The 13,329-nt window shown below is 46.8% G+C and overlaps 1 protein-coding gene across 4 annotated transcripts in view; it reads right to left on the minus strand.

Moving 5' to 3' along the window:
• LOC125452562 (serum response factor-like) overlaps nucleotides 1-6,163 on the minus strand; it is a 116,639-nt gene extending 110,476 nt beyond the window's left edge. For 3 of the 4 annotated variants that reach the window (XM_048531138.2, XM_048531139.2, XM_048531137.2), the window contains exons 1-2: nucleotides 5,444-6,163; nucleotides 92-358 (exon numbers count right to left, since the gene is read on the minus strand). In XM_048531138.2, coding sequence (XP_048387095.1) covers nucleotides 92-358; nucleotides 5,444-5,965 — 789 coding nt within the window. In that variant the 5' untranslated portion in view covers nucleotides 5,966-6,163. The remainder of the gene's footprint in view (nucleotides 1-91; nucleotides 359-5,443) is intronic. The other variant, XM_048531140.2, reaches the window with a different exon arrangement.
• Between the last annotated feature and the right edge of the window lie 7,166 nt (nucleotides 6,164-13,329).

Raw genomic sequence — 13,329 nt, forward strand, 5'->3', positions numbered from 1 at the left:
TACTACACCACATTCTTTGAACATTATAGGGACCACTCACTGCATGACCACTTGTTATTCTTCTTACCATAAAAGCAGTTTTGGTTTTTACCTTATTTTCCCCGCTGCTGTCCGTCTCCGAAACCTGATACGTCAGATCAGTTTCTTCAAATCCTGTGGCACTCATCCTCTGATCCGTAGTGGGATCGGAACGTGGTGGGGAATCAGGGGAATTTAAACACGTCTGGATTAATGCCTTCCCTGTCTCACTGGTGATCATAGGCTGCAGTTTTCTTGTAGCGAAGGTATACACGTGTCCTGTCTCACTAGCTACCAGGAGAAGCACTTGGGTACCCGTTAGTGTGGAGAGCTCATAGGCCTGATAATAACAAGACAAGGAGACAACAAAGCAACATTTCATCATTCAATCACACAATGAATCTCAACTACTGAAAAATCTACTCCAATAAAGAACTAGATAATACAACATGGTGATGAAAAATCTCAAAAACAAGAGACAAGCACCTGGGATCCATGTAAAATAAAAGGGCATTTAGGGCACGATGTACAAGGCAACATGGTTTTACAAATGGGCAATAACATCTGTCAAATTTAGAGACTTTTGGGAATGTAACTAGCTAGGTAAATAAGGGGAAACCAGTAGAAGTAGTGCAGGTAGATTTCTGAAAAATACGACAAAGTACACAAGTTCAATATAGAAGATAAGCAATTATGAATTTGAAGACAATATATTAGAACTGATGGAGGGCTGATTAACAGACAAAAAGCAAACAAGGATATATGGAGCATTTTCAAGTTGTCAGGTTATGGCTAGTGGACTTCCTCAGTGCTTGGCCTCAGCTATTTACAATCTATGTGAATGGCTTGAATGAAGAGATATAATAAGCTGTGAGAAGGAAACCAAGGCAGCAAAGGTGGGGACTCGGTGAGCGAGTGGACAACAATGTGATAGATGGAGCAAAGAATGGAGAAGGCCAAGGTATTTCACTTTGGCGAAAAGGTGGGAAACTTGCAAAGATACACCTAGGTACACCTGTACAAGGAATGCAGATGGATTGCATGTATCACAAGCAATTAGAAAGGCAAACAGCAGGCTGTTTCATTGCACAGGCATTACATCACATATTGTTCTAATATTCAAGCACATAAAATCAATTGTGGGTTTCTGCCAATTACGACCCAACAGGCCAATTCTCCACCCACAGACCCTTGTGCACGTCCACGAGACGGTGTGATGTAAATATATGATGGAGAGCAGGATTTGCTTTTTTCTTTCCTTCTCTGCTGCCCCTCTGCCTCATCGTTTGAGCCCATACCCTCTTCACGATGATGCAACTGCCATTTAGAACAATGGGTAGCACCTTCTTCCCACTCAGGAATGTCAATCTTAAGGAGACCTGAAATGAGCCATCTGAGGGTCAGAAAAATAGGACATGGTAGGCAAAACATGTTTCAAAAATCTAGACAATGTTCAGTCTATCAGAATTGATCATGTAGGAGTTAAACCTGAATATTACATCAAGGATGACAAGATTTGTTTGATGGTCTGCCCACAGAATATGGTGGAGGCACTGCTGGTGCAATTTCTCTCAGCCTTTTATGTGTAACTGAAAATGTCCAGGTCTCAATGCAGTACAGTAACACTGCAAATAACTGCTGGAGTTCTGTGTTATTAAAGGCTAAAATTTGTAAAAAAAAACTAAGCTGGTGCCATTAGTAGTGATATTTAGAGAGAAGTAGCAGAAATGCACAACATACTCCAGAGTCTCTCCTACAACAAAAATGAGCCAGAATATTTGAGCAACCAGGGCGGATTGACAAGTTTTGATTTGGCAACACAGATCAAGTCTATTGCATATAGAGCTGAAGAGATTTTCAGCAACTTGAAAATCTGGTGCAGAGTGGGCAATAACACTGCAATCATTTGTCTACAATGGTCAATTTCATTTTGATAGAGGCAACTGGCGCAACAACAATTTTCACTAGATGGCATTTAATGGTCACACCAGAGCACAGTGCACACAGGGATACCCATTTCCTTCACACTAGCAAGTCTATTCTCAGTCTGCTCCCAGCAACACCCCTGATTCAATGTACACTGTCCCAAAGTTATCCACAATATTCCAGAAAACAAATCTATTCTCAGAACACCCCTTGCATTAGACTTCCTTGAGAATATCAGACAAGATGACCGCCACATCTACTGGTTCTATTATTTAAGAAAGGGAAAAGCCAGAGAACTACAGGCCAGTGAACCTAATGTCAGTTACGTTGTTGGAGGAGATTCTGAGGGACAGGATTTACATGTATTTGAAGAAGCAGAGGCAAAGACTGATCAGGGATAGTGAAACATCTGTAGTTCTTGCCATCTCTTAGGGATAGTCAACATGGCTCTGTGCATGGGACATCGTATTTTACTAATTTGACAGCTGTTTTGCAGAAGTGACGAAGAAGATTGAAGAAAGCAAAGCAGGAGATATATGTATGCACTTCAGTAAAGAATCCAAAGTTCCACATGGTAAACTAGTTAGTAAGGTTAGATCATGTAGAATACAGGGAGATTTGGATACATAACTGGCTTGAAGGTAGGAGATAGAGGGTTGGTGATGGAGAGGTGCTTTTCAGACTGAAGGCCTGTGCCCAGCAGCACACTGCAAGGATCAGTGTTGGGTCCGCTGTTTTTTTTGTCATCTGTATAAATGGTTTGGATGTGAGCACAGGAGGAATGGTTAGTAAGTTTGCAGGTGAGAAAATTGCTGATGTAGTGGACAGCAAAGAAGGATACATCAGTACAATGGGACCTTGCTCAGATGGGCCAGTGGGCTGAGGAGTGGCAGATGGGTTTAATTTAGATAAATGGGAAATGCTGCATTTTGATAGGGCAGTTCAGAACATGACATCACACTTAACGGTGAGGTCCTGGGCAGTGTCACCAAACAAAGAGGCCTTGGATGTGGGTTCATAGTTCCTTCAAAGTAGAATTCCAGGTGGACAGGATTAGTGAAGGCGACAACTTGATATTCTTGCCTTTGTTGGTCAGTGCACTGAGTATAAGAGTAGGGAGGTCACGTTGTGGCTGTACAGGACATTGGTTAGGCCAGTTTTGGAATACTGCATTCAGTTCTGGTCTCCTTGCTAGAGAAAAAATGTTGTGAAATGAAGAATAGTCAAGGTCTTTTGATCAGGGTGAGGGAGTCCAAAACTAGAGGGCATAGGTTTAAGGTGAGGGAAAGGATTTAAATGGGACAACTGTTTCACACTCAAGGTGGTGCGTGTATGGAATGAGCTGCCAAGGGAAGTGATGGAGGCTGGTACAATTACAACATGTAAAAGGCATCTGGATGGGTATATGAATAGGAAGGGTTGACAGGGAAATGGGCCAAATGCCAGCAAATGGGACTAAATTTATTTCTGATTTCTGGTCAGCCTGGACGAGTTGAACCGAATTGTCTGCAAATGCTGCACAAGTCTATGACTTTACTTGTGCCAGTGTTTCAGCAGCTAAGGTAATTTTAACTCCTTCTGTCTTTTTAAAAAAAAAACTTGCCTTCCCAGCCAGCCTAAAGCAGTGTTTATTCATCATCACCAAGAATGCACCATATTAGAATATTATCTGGAAGACTATGATGTGATATCTATGATATCTAAAACCAATTAAGTTTCCACCTTCTGAATCACTCAAGGTTAGAAACTTGGGAGCACATTTCAAACAGACTTCTCTACTCTCGGATTCACAATTAGATTGTTTGAACTACATTCCCAGCAGTACAGTGCTTAAAGAGCTAAGCTCTTCAAGATCACTGCTCCTGCGACAAGGGAGTTTACTCTAACGTTATAGTCACGGCTTTTCTTCAAAACATGAGATGCTGGTCTGGTCCCTTAAAAAGGAGTACTGTTTCAACATATATCCATCTGTACAATAAGCCCACCTGTCTCTCCATCAGGTAGCTCTGTATACATCTACAAGACCACTGTCATCATACAGAATCATAGCAACATTACCTCCCACTGTCCACACTAATACTACTGTTGCTACATACAATCATGTGTTACCTTCCACTGTGCAGACCACACCAGTCACCATAGAAAACACAATGTGGTACAGTGCTTGTATCAAAACCATTGTCACTCTATAGAATGACAGCAACACACTACGTTGTCTATGGTCACAGTGGTGTGGGTATAAAGGACCACAGAAAGACAAATTCCTGTAGTGTCTGTAACACTGTAGCTATATAGAACCAGGGCTTTTATTTCCACTGACCCTATGTAGTATCAGCTGCAGAACGACCTCCCCAATGATATCTCCAATCTCCCTTCAGCCCTAGCTCCACCTTCCACTCTTTTCCTTACCCTCCCCAACCCGCTCTCTCCTGCAGTCACACCTTCAACTCCTTTCTCCTCTTTCAGCACCACTTTCCCTTCCCAGTCTCCTCTCCCTCATCAGCTCACACTACCACATCTAACCACCCACATTCCCACTAAGATTACGGCAGCTATCCAATGGGCCATTACTAAGGATCATTTGTTTACTTTACCTCAACCCCCCCCCAACCAAAAGAACCCTTGCACATTGTTTAAACAGATACATCTTCTTGAATGCCTTAACCGTCTTCACAACACTTCAACGGTTCAGTGCAGACCCAAACCATACACAGACACACAGTTTTGCTCCGAGCACATTTATTTTTCTGCAGACCACTGAAAATCTCTCCCTGGAACAAGAGTCACTCTTCTCCCCGCACCACCCTCACCCTGCCCCACCCCTACCTGTGGCAGGGAGCCACTCCTCTCCCCCCAAACCAGGCAAGGAGTCACTCCTTGCCCTCTCCTCTCTCTCTGCCACTCCATTTCCCTGTTCCACCTCTCTGGGACGGGAGTCGCTCTCCCCACCTCCACCCCACCCCACCCCCTCTCCCTCACCTCTCTGGGACGGGAATCGCTCTCCCCACCTCCACCCCACCCCACCCCCTCTCCCTCACCTCTCTGGGACAGGAATCGCTCTCCCCACCTCCACCCCACCCCACCCCCTCACCCTCACCTCTCTGGGACAGGAATCACTCTCCCCACCTCCACCCCACCCACCCCGTCTCTGGGACAAGAGTCAGAGTCACTCTCTCCTTCTCCACTCAAACCTGCCCCCATCTGGGACAAGAGTCAGAGTCACTCTCTCCTTCTCCACTCAAACCTGCCCCCCTCTGGGACAAGAGTCAGAGTCACTCTCTCCTTCTCCACTCAAACCTGCCCCCCTCTGGGACAAGAGTCAGAGTCACTCTCTCCTTCTCCACTCAAACCTGACCCCTCTGGGACAGAAGTCACTCTCCCCTCCTCCACTCAAACCCAACCCCACCACCGTACTCTCTGGGACGGGAGTCACTCTCCCTACCTCCACTCAGAACGTGACCCCCGCACTCTCCAGGACAGGAGTCACTCTTAGACTCACCTTCTTCATGATGCCAGTCTTCCTCTTGCTGAAGGTCGTGTATCTCCTCAGTTTGTTATCGATAAATTCCATTTTAATTTTCACTCTGCCCCTAGTTTTCTTGCCAGGCTTTAGTCCGGCTCCTGGTGCAGTCCCTCCTGGGGCCGACGCTGCCCCATAGCCTCCAGCCGGCGCTAAGCTCCCCGGACCAGGCTCTAGCCCCGGGCCGTGTCCGCTCACCCCTGCCAGGCCCGCCGCAGCCGCTGCTTCCAGGTCGGACAGGCGCCTTTTGACCCCCCGCCTGTCAAGCGGAGCCGGGGCCGAGGCGACCACCAGCTCCTCGTCCTCGTCGCTGCTGGGTTCCGAGCAGCTGTAAGGGGGCCCAGGCAGCGGGGCTTCTCTGTCCCGGGACACCAGCACGGCAGCGGCTGCTGCCTGGGGGCCCGGGCCCGGGGCCGGGGCCGCTGGCTGCAGGCTGCCCGCCGGTGATGACGACGAGCTGTTGGGCTCAGGAGGAGCGGTGCCGGCCGGACTCTGCAGCATGGCCCCCGGGAGCGGGGGAGAAAGAGTGACCCCTGCCCCGGTCTAGTCCCTAAATCTCAGTCAGAGCCGATCTCTCCTTGTTATCTTTCGGGGCCACTTGTCCCGGTCTCACCCAGGTCTTTTCCAATCTATCGCCGCTCTTAGTCCGGTTCTGCTCTTGGAATAATCCCAATCCGTCCTAGTCCTTTACCCGGTCTATCCCCCCCACCCCCCAAAGTGCACCCCCGTCTATCACCCCCCCCCGACCCCCCCCCCCCGGTCTGTCCCTCCACACCCAGTCTGTTCCCGGTCTCTTCTCCGTTTCCCCCCCCCCCCTGCGACTCCCAGTCTAACGCCGGGGACACTGTCTACAATGTGGAAGCCAGAGACACCGGGAAAGGAAACCTCAGCCGCATTACTCTCAACCACACTACACTACACATTAAAATAGTGCCAGGCTAAGTGCCCCCTCTCCTCAGCCAGACCCTCCCTGACCCGTCCGGAAAATACCTTTCGCCTCCCTCCCACCTAGGCCCTGGGCAGTAGCGTCCTCGGAATCCGCAGAATCCACTACTCTTAGGGGCTGAGGCGTGCAGGCGGAGAGCAGTGATACGGCCTATACCCGGCACTATTTCCACCATATAAAGACACAATGTTTCCTTTTATGGCGCGGCCGCTCCTTATTTGGTGAGTCACCGCTCAGCTCGCTGATTGGTCCAGAGCCGAGGCCCCAACCCCCACCCGGAATAATCCACATACCAGAGAGACCAGGGCCAGAGACAGTGGACAGGACAGAGAGAGGGGACAAACTCAGACACAGTGGACTGGACAGAAATGCCACGGCCAGATGTGTTAGTGTGGACAGACAGGAGAAAATGGACAAGACAGAATGGATGGGAGTGCACAGACACAGAGGACAGAATGAATTGGAGAAAATGCTCCCAGCCCACAAGACAGGTTAGAGTATGCTGAACAAGCTGACCACAGTGTTCATCATGTTCAGTCTGGGGAAGATTATAGCTACCTCAATCTGAATCCTGAAGTGAAAAAGTTTTTACAGCACAAAAAGAGGCCACTCAGCCCGGTGTGTCCCAACCAATCTTTTCTATCCCCTCCCCTGTCTGCTTTCCGGAGAGACCACTCTCTCCGTGACTCCCTTGTTCGCTCCACACTGCCCTCCAACCCCACCACACCCGGCACCTTCCCCTGCAACCGCAGGAAATGCTACACTTGTCCCCACACCTCCTCCCTCACCCCCATCCCAGGCCCCAAGATGACATTCCACATTAAGCAGAGGTTCACCTGCACATCTGCCAATGTGGTATACTGCATCCACTGTACCCGGTGCGGCTTCCTCTACATTGGGGAAACCAAGCGGAAGCTTGGGGACCGCTTTGCAGAACACCTCCGCTCAGTTCGCAACAAACAACTGCACCTCCCAGTCGCAAACCATTTCCACTCCCCCTCCCATTCTCTTGATGACATGTCCATCATGGGCCTCCTGCACTGCCACAATGATGCCACCCGAAGGTTGCAGGAACAGCAACTCATATTCCGCCTGGGAACCCTGCAGCCATATGGTATCAATGTGGACTTCACCAGTTTCAAAATCTCCCCTTCCCCTACTGCATCCCTAAACCAGCCCAGTGCATCCCCTCCCCCCACTGCACCACACAACCAGCCCAGCTCTTCCCCCCTACCCACTGCATCCCAAAACCAGTCCAACCTGTCTCTGCCTCCCTAACCGGTTCTTCCTCTCACCCATCCCTTCCTCCCACCCCAAGCCGCACCCCCAGCTACCTACTAACCTCATCCCACCTCCTTGACCTGTCCGTCTTCCCTGGACTGACCTATCCCCTCCCTACCTCCCCACCTACACCCTCTCCACCTATCTTCTTTACTCTCCATCTTCGGTCCGCCTCCCCCTCTCTCCCTATTTATTCCAGTTCCCTCCCCCCATCCCCCTCTCTGATGAAGGGTCTAGGCCCGAAACGTCAGCTTTTGTGCTCCTGAGATGCTGCTTGGCCTGCTGTGTTCATCCAGCCTCACATTTTATTATCTTGGAATCTCCAGCATCTGCAGTTCCCATTATCTCCAATCTTTTCTATTCCCATTTTCTAATGCTTGATAGGACAGAGGCCAGTCCACAGAACTGTCCGGAACAGATTGATCAATGTCGAGCCCAGACAGAACATTATACATAGCTATGGCATTTCAAATGCTCATCTAAATACTTATGAAATCTCTTGAGGGTTTCTGCTTCTGCCAACCTCTTAGGTAATGAGTTCCAGATAACCGCAACCATCTAGGGGCAAATGAATTTCCTCCAAACCCATTTAAACCTGTTGCCCCTTAAAAACTGTGCCCTTGGTTATTGACCCCTCGACTTAGGGATAAGGTTCCTCCCCATGTACTATTTATTACTGTAAGAACTTTGTACACCTTAAGCAGAAGCCCCTTCAGCCTTCTCTGTCCAAAGGAAAACAGTCCTAGACTGTCTAGCCTCTCTTCATAGCTGAATCATTCCAGCCCAAGCAGCATCCTAGTGAATCTCCTCTGCATTTTCTTTTTTGCAGTAATTCCTTCCCATTGGGTAGTGACCAGAACTGCACACAGTCCTTCAGCTATGGCATAATCAATGTTATCCACAACTCATTCACAACCTTCTTGCTCCACTAATAAAGGCAAGTCTCCTATATGCTGCCTTAAGCAGCTTATCCATCTGCCCTCCAGCCTTCAAGAATCTAAATGATGATGCAAATTAACATCCTTCTGATCCCCTGTACTTCCTACAGTGCTATCTTTCAAACGGTACTCCTTTGTCTTGATGGTCCTTCCAAAACACATCACCTCACACTTCTGGATTAAAATCCATTTGCTACTGTTCAATCCATCTGATCAACCCCTTTATATCCCCCTGTAATCTAAGGCTTTCTTTCTTGCTATCTACCACACCAACCTTTTTCATTTTACCTCCAAACGTACACAAACATATGTTGATCATTAATGTACGCGACAAAGCAGCAGTGAACTCGGTGGTACACAACTGAACACAGGCTTCCAGTGACACAAACACAGTTCTTCATTATCATTTGCTTCCTGCCAGGAAGCCAATTTTGTATCTAATTTGACAAAGTGCCCTAGATTCTATGGGTTCTTACCTTCTTAACTAGTCTGCCATCCAAGACCTTGTCAAAAGCCTTGCTAATGTACATATAGACACCATCAACTGCACAATCATCATCTACACATCTAGCCACCTCCTTGAAAAACTCAAATATAATCTGTCAGAACCATCAGCCTTCCTGCTCCTCGAAAACTGCTTGGCCTGCTGTGTTCATCCAGTTCTACGCCTTGTATATCTCAGACCTCATTGCGCCCGAGCAAAATCACTGCGGATAGAACAAAGAAAATTACAGCACAGGAACAGGCCCTTCAGCCCTCCAAGCCTGCACTGACTAAGATCCTCTGTCTAACCTGTCATCTATTTTCTCAGGGTCTGTGTCCATCTGCTCCCTGCCCATCCATGTACCTGTCCAGATATATCTTAAAAGACGTTAACGTGTCTGCGTCTACCACCTCCACTGGCAACGCGTTCCAGGCACCCACCACCCTCTGCGTAAAGAACTTTCCACGCATATCTCCCCTAAACTTTCCTCCTCTCACTTTGAACTCATGACTCCTAGTAATTGAGTCCCCCACTCTGGGAAAAAGCTTTTTGCTATCCACCCTGTCTATACCCCTCATGATTTTGTAAACCTCAATCAGGTCCCCCCCTCAATCTCTATCTTTCTAATGTAAGTAATTCTAATCTACTCAACCTCTCTTCATAGCTAGCACCCTCCATACCAGGCAACATCCTGGTGAACCTCCTCTGCACCCTCTCCAAAGCATCCTTTTGGTAATGTGGCGACCAGAACTGTACACAGTACTCCAATGTGGCCGAACCAAAGTCCTATACAACTGCAACATGACCTGCCAACTCTTGTACTCAACACCCTGTCCGATGAAGGAAAGCATGCCATATGCCTTCTTGACCACCCTATTGACCTGCGTTGCCACCTTCAGGGAACAATGGACCTGAACATCCAGATCTCTCTGTTCATCAATTTTCCCTGGGACTTTTCCATTTACTGTATAGTTCGCCCTTGAAATTGTTCTTCCAAAATGCATCACCTTGCATTTGCCCAGATTGAACTCCATCTGCCATTTATCTGCCCAACTCTCCAATCTATCTATATTCTGCTGTAATCTCTGACAGTCCCCTTCACTATCAGATACTCCAATCTTCGTGCCATCTGCAAACTTGCTGATCAGACCACCTGCACCTTCCTCCAAATTATTTGCATGTATCACAAACAACAGTGGTCCCAGCACAGATTCCTGTGGAACACCACTTGTCACAGGTCTCCAATTTAAGAAACTCCCTTCTACTCGTACTCTGTCTCCTGTTGCCCAGCCAGTTTTTTTTAAATCCATCTAGCTAGTACACCCTGGACCCCATGTGACTTCACTTTCTCCATCAGCCTACCATGGGGAACCTTATCAAACGCCTTACTGAAGTCCACTTTCCTGCCCCCTAAACCCTCTTAATGCTAATTATTTAATTATTACAGTGCCCTCCCTGATTTCTACATCTACACCTTGCTTGTCTGCAGTGAATACAGATGTAAAGTACTTATTTGAAACCTCAGCTGTGTCTTCCGGCTTCACACACACATTCTCATTTTGGTCCGTAACAGGCTCTACTCTTAACATTACTTTTTACTTGCCCTTAACATAAAATGCTATTAGATTTTCCTTCATGTTAGCCACCAGTGTTTTCTCATGGCCCCTCTTTGCTCTCCTAATTTCTTTTTGAGCAACCCCCTGCACTTTCTGTAGTCCTTGAGGGCATCTTTGTAACATTTGAGCCCTCCGTATTTACCATAAGCCTCTTTTTTTCTCCCTGATACTATCCTGTACGTCCCTTGATATCTAGGGTTCTCCAGACATGTTGGTCCCATGATTCACCCTGCATCCTCATTAATACCATTATGAATATCTCCCACTTTTCTGATGTGGCTTTTCCTTCCAATCCACTTTGGCCAGATCCTGTCTTATCATATTCAAATCAGCCCTCCCTCAATTAGGAACGAAGGAACAGTAGTAGATCATTCAGCTCCTCAAGCCTCTTCCACCATTCAGTTGTAGATCTCGGGCCCATATCCATTAATACCTTTGCTTAAAACTTATCTATCACAATCTCAGATTTAAAATTAACCACTGATCCAACATCCACTGCTGTTTTGGAAGTAATTCCAAATATCTACCGCCTGCTGTGTGTAGACCATGGGTTTCCACCTTAGTTAACAATCTCTTCGATGGGATTTTATCAAATGCCCTCCAAAAGTCCATGGAAACAAAATTCCATCATTCCCCTGTCCACTACTTTCGTCACAACTCCAAAAAAAAAGCAGAATCTTTATTTCCAGTTCATCTTTGTCCTTGTCCATAATTATCCTGACATTTACTGATTTGTGGTCATTATCACCAAAGGCTCTCCATTGCTACATCTACCACTTGCCTGGCTTCATTCCCTAATATTAAAGTCCAGCACCACCACTCTCTTGTAGGATTTTCTAAATTTTGGCTTTCTAAAGGAAGAAAACGCTCTTCTGGACCTATTTTAAGAATTCTGCCCTCACTTTGTCTACTCTAGGTAATATTAGGGAAACTGAAGTCTCCTACTATTTATCCTATTATTTTTTAAAACTTCCTCAGGATTTGTTTACATGCCTTTTTCTCTTTCCAAAACATAGTATATGTCTAGCAAAGTGATTGCCTCCTATTTGTTTTACCCATATGAATTAATCTGACGAACCTTCGAAGATACATAGCCAAAAGGGGTTTTCACACAGGGTCCCATTGCCTAATACAAAGAGATGTCAAGGTGTGTTGGCTTTGAGTATCTTTGGAAGGCAGTAGAAGCTCCCTACGTGGGATGAGAATACATAGGGTACTCTGAAGGACTGGATCAAAAGTCTTGACCAGTCTGTTCAGTTGACAGGTGTGTTCTTTGGTTGGATCAGCAGATAGTTGTCCATAGTGTTCCTGGTTGCTCAGCCTCCGGTACACTTCCTTGTAGTAGTCCGTTCTATTCCGTATGACGATGGATCCTCTTTTGTCCATTGGTTTGATGATAATATTGCGATTGATCTTAAGAGTACAGATGCCATTGCATTGTGCCCTGTTGATGTTTTGCACTGCCTCTGACTGCGGCTAATAAATCTGGAATTCACACATTCTCTGATGGCTTCAGCATACTTGTCAAGCCAAGGCAATGACCCTCCTGAGGCGTCCAATTTGACTCCTCCTTTGCTCGCTCCTCCATGGATCTCTGTCGACTGATCCAGTTCATTGATTGTCTCATTGGAGTAACTGCTGACATCTTGGAAGAATTCCTGGCATCTCATTCATCTGATGAATACTTCTGTGCCTGCCATGAGACCAATGGGGTTCATTTCAGTGGGCGGGCAGATACTGAGTTCTTGGCTGAGAACCTCAATCTCGTCTGGTTGAAGGCTGTGGTCTGATAAGCTGACAATAGATTTTTCCATGGTGGCACCCATTTCAACTGTACCCCCTTCAACTGTACCACCAACTTGGTTGTTGCTGGTGTGATGCCAGGTTTCTCCGGTCTCTTGTTCTTGCTGTGCATGTAGGTGGTGTGGTTCCATTGCCTCGTCTGTTTGGCAGTGTCTCGTGACTGTACAGCTGTATCTCAAGCACAAGCTGAGAAAATGGACTGTATCTCAATTTCAAGGCTAGCCGTAGAGTTGGTACACCACATGATCGAGGAGTTTGAGAGAGGTGCAATGGCAAAGTCTCTCAGTGTTGTAGGTCAACCCGAGTGGGTTTGTGATCGGTAGTCTGTTTGGAATTTTTTGTGCTTTCTTGCATTTCTGTAGAAACTTGATGTCTGTGTCGATATGCATAATATTCTTGAATATCCTCTCCAGCTTGAACAAGCAGTTGGTGGTTTTGTGATAGCCATGATGTGGAGGTGCTGGTGTTCGAATGGGGTGGACAAGGTCAGAAATCACATGACACCAGCTTATAGTCTAACAGGTTTATTTGAAAGCACAAGCTTTCACAGCATAGCTGCGTCAGCAGGTGAAATGACAAAGAAATTCTGTTCTGTGTGCCTCTAAGTAACAGATCTAAAGGTCACACCATGGATGAGGATGTATCAAACAAACCTAAGATGCTGTTGAATCTTTAATCAGTTAGAAAGTTTTAAATGAGTAATATGCATATGTACATCATCAAATTCCTTTCAAGTCACTAAGTTTTTATAAAGAAATCTTACCTTCCCGGCTGTGCCCCGCCCCACCCCGGCTCGC

The sequence above is a fragment of the Stegostoma tigrinum genome, chromosome 4, assembly GCF_030684315.1.
Source record: "Stegostoma tigrinum isolate sSteTig4 chromosome 4, sSteTig4.hap1, whole genome shotgun sequence".
NCBI lineage: Eukaryota > Metazoa > Chordata > Chondrichthyes > Orectolobiformes > Stegostomatidae > Stegostoma > Stegostoma tigrinum.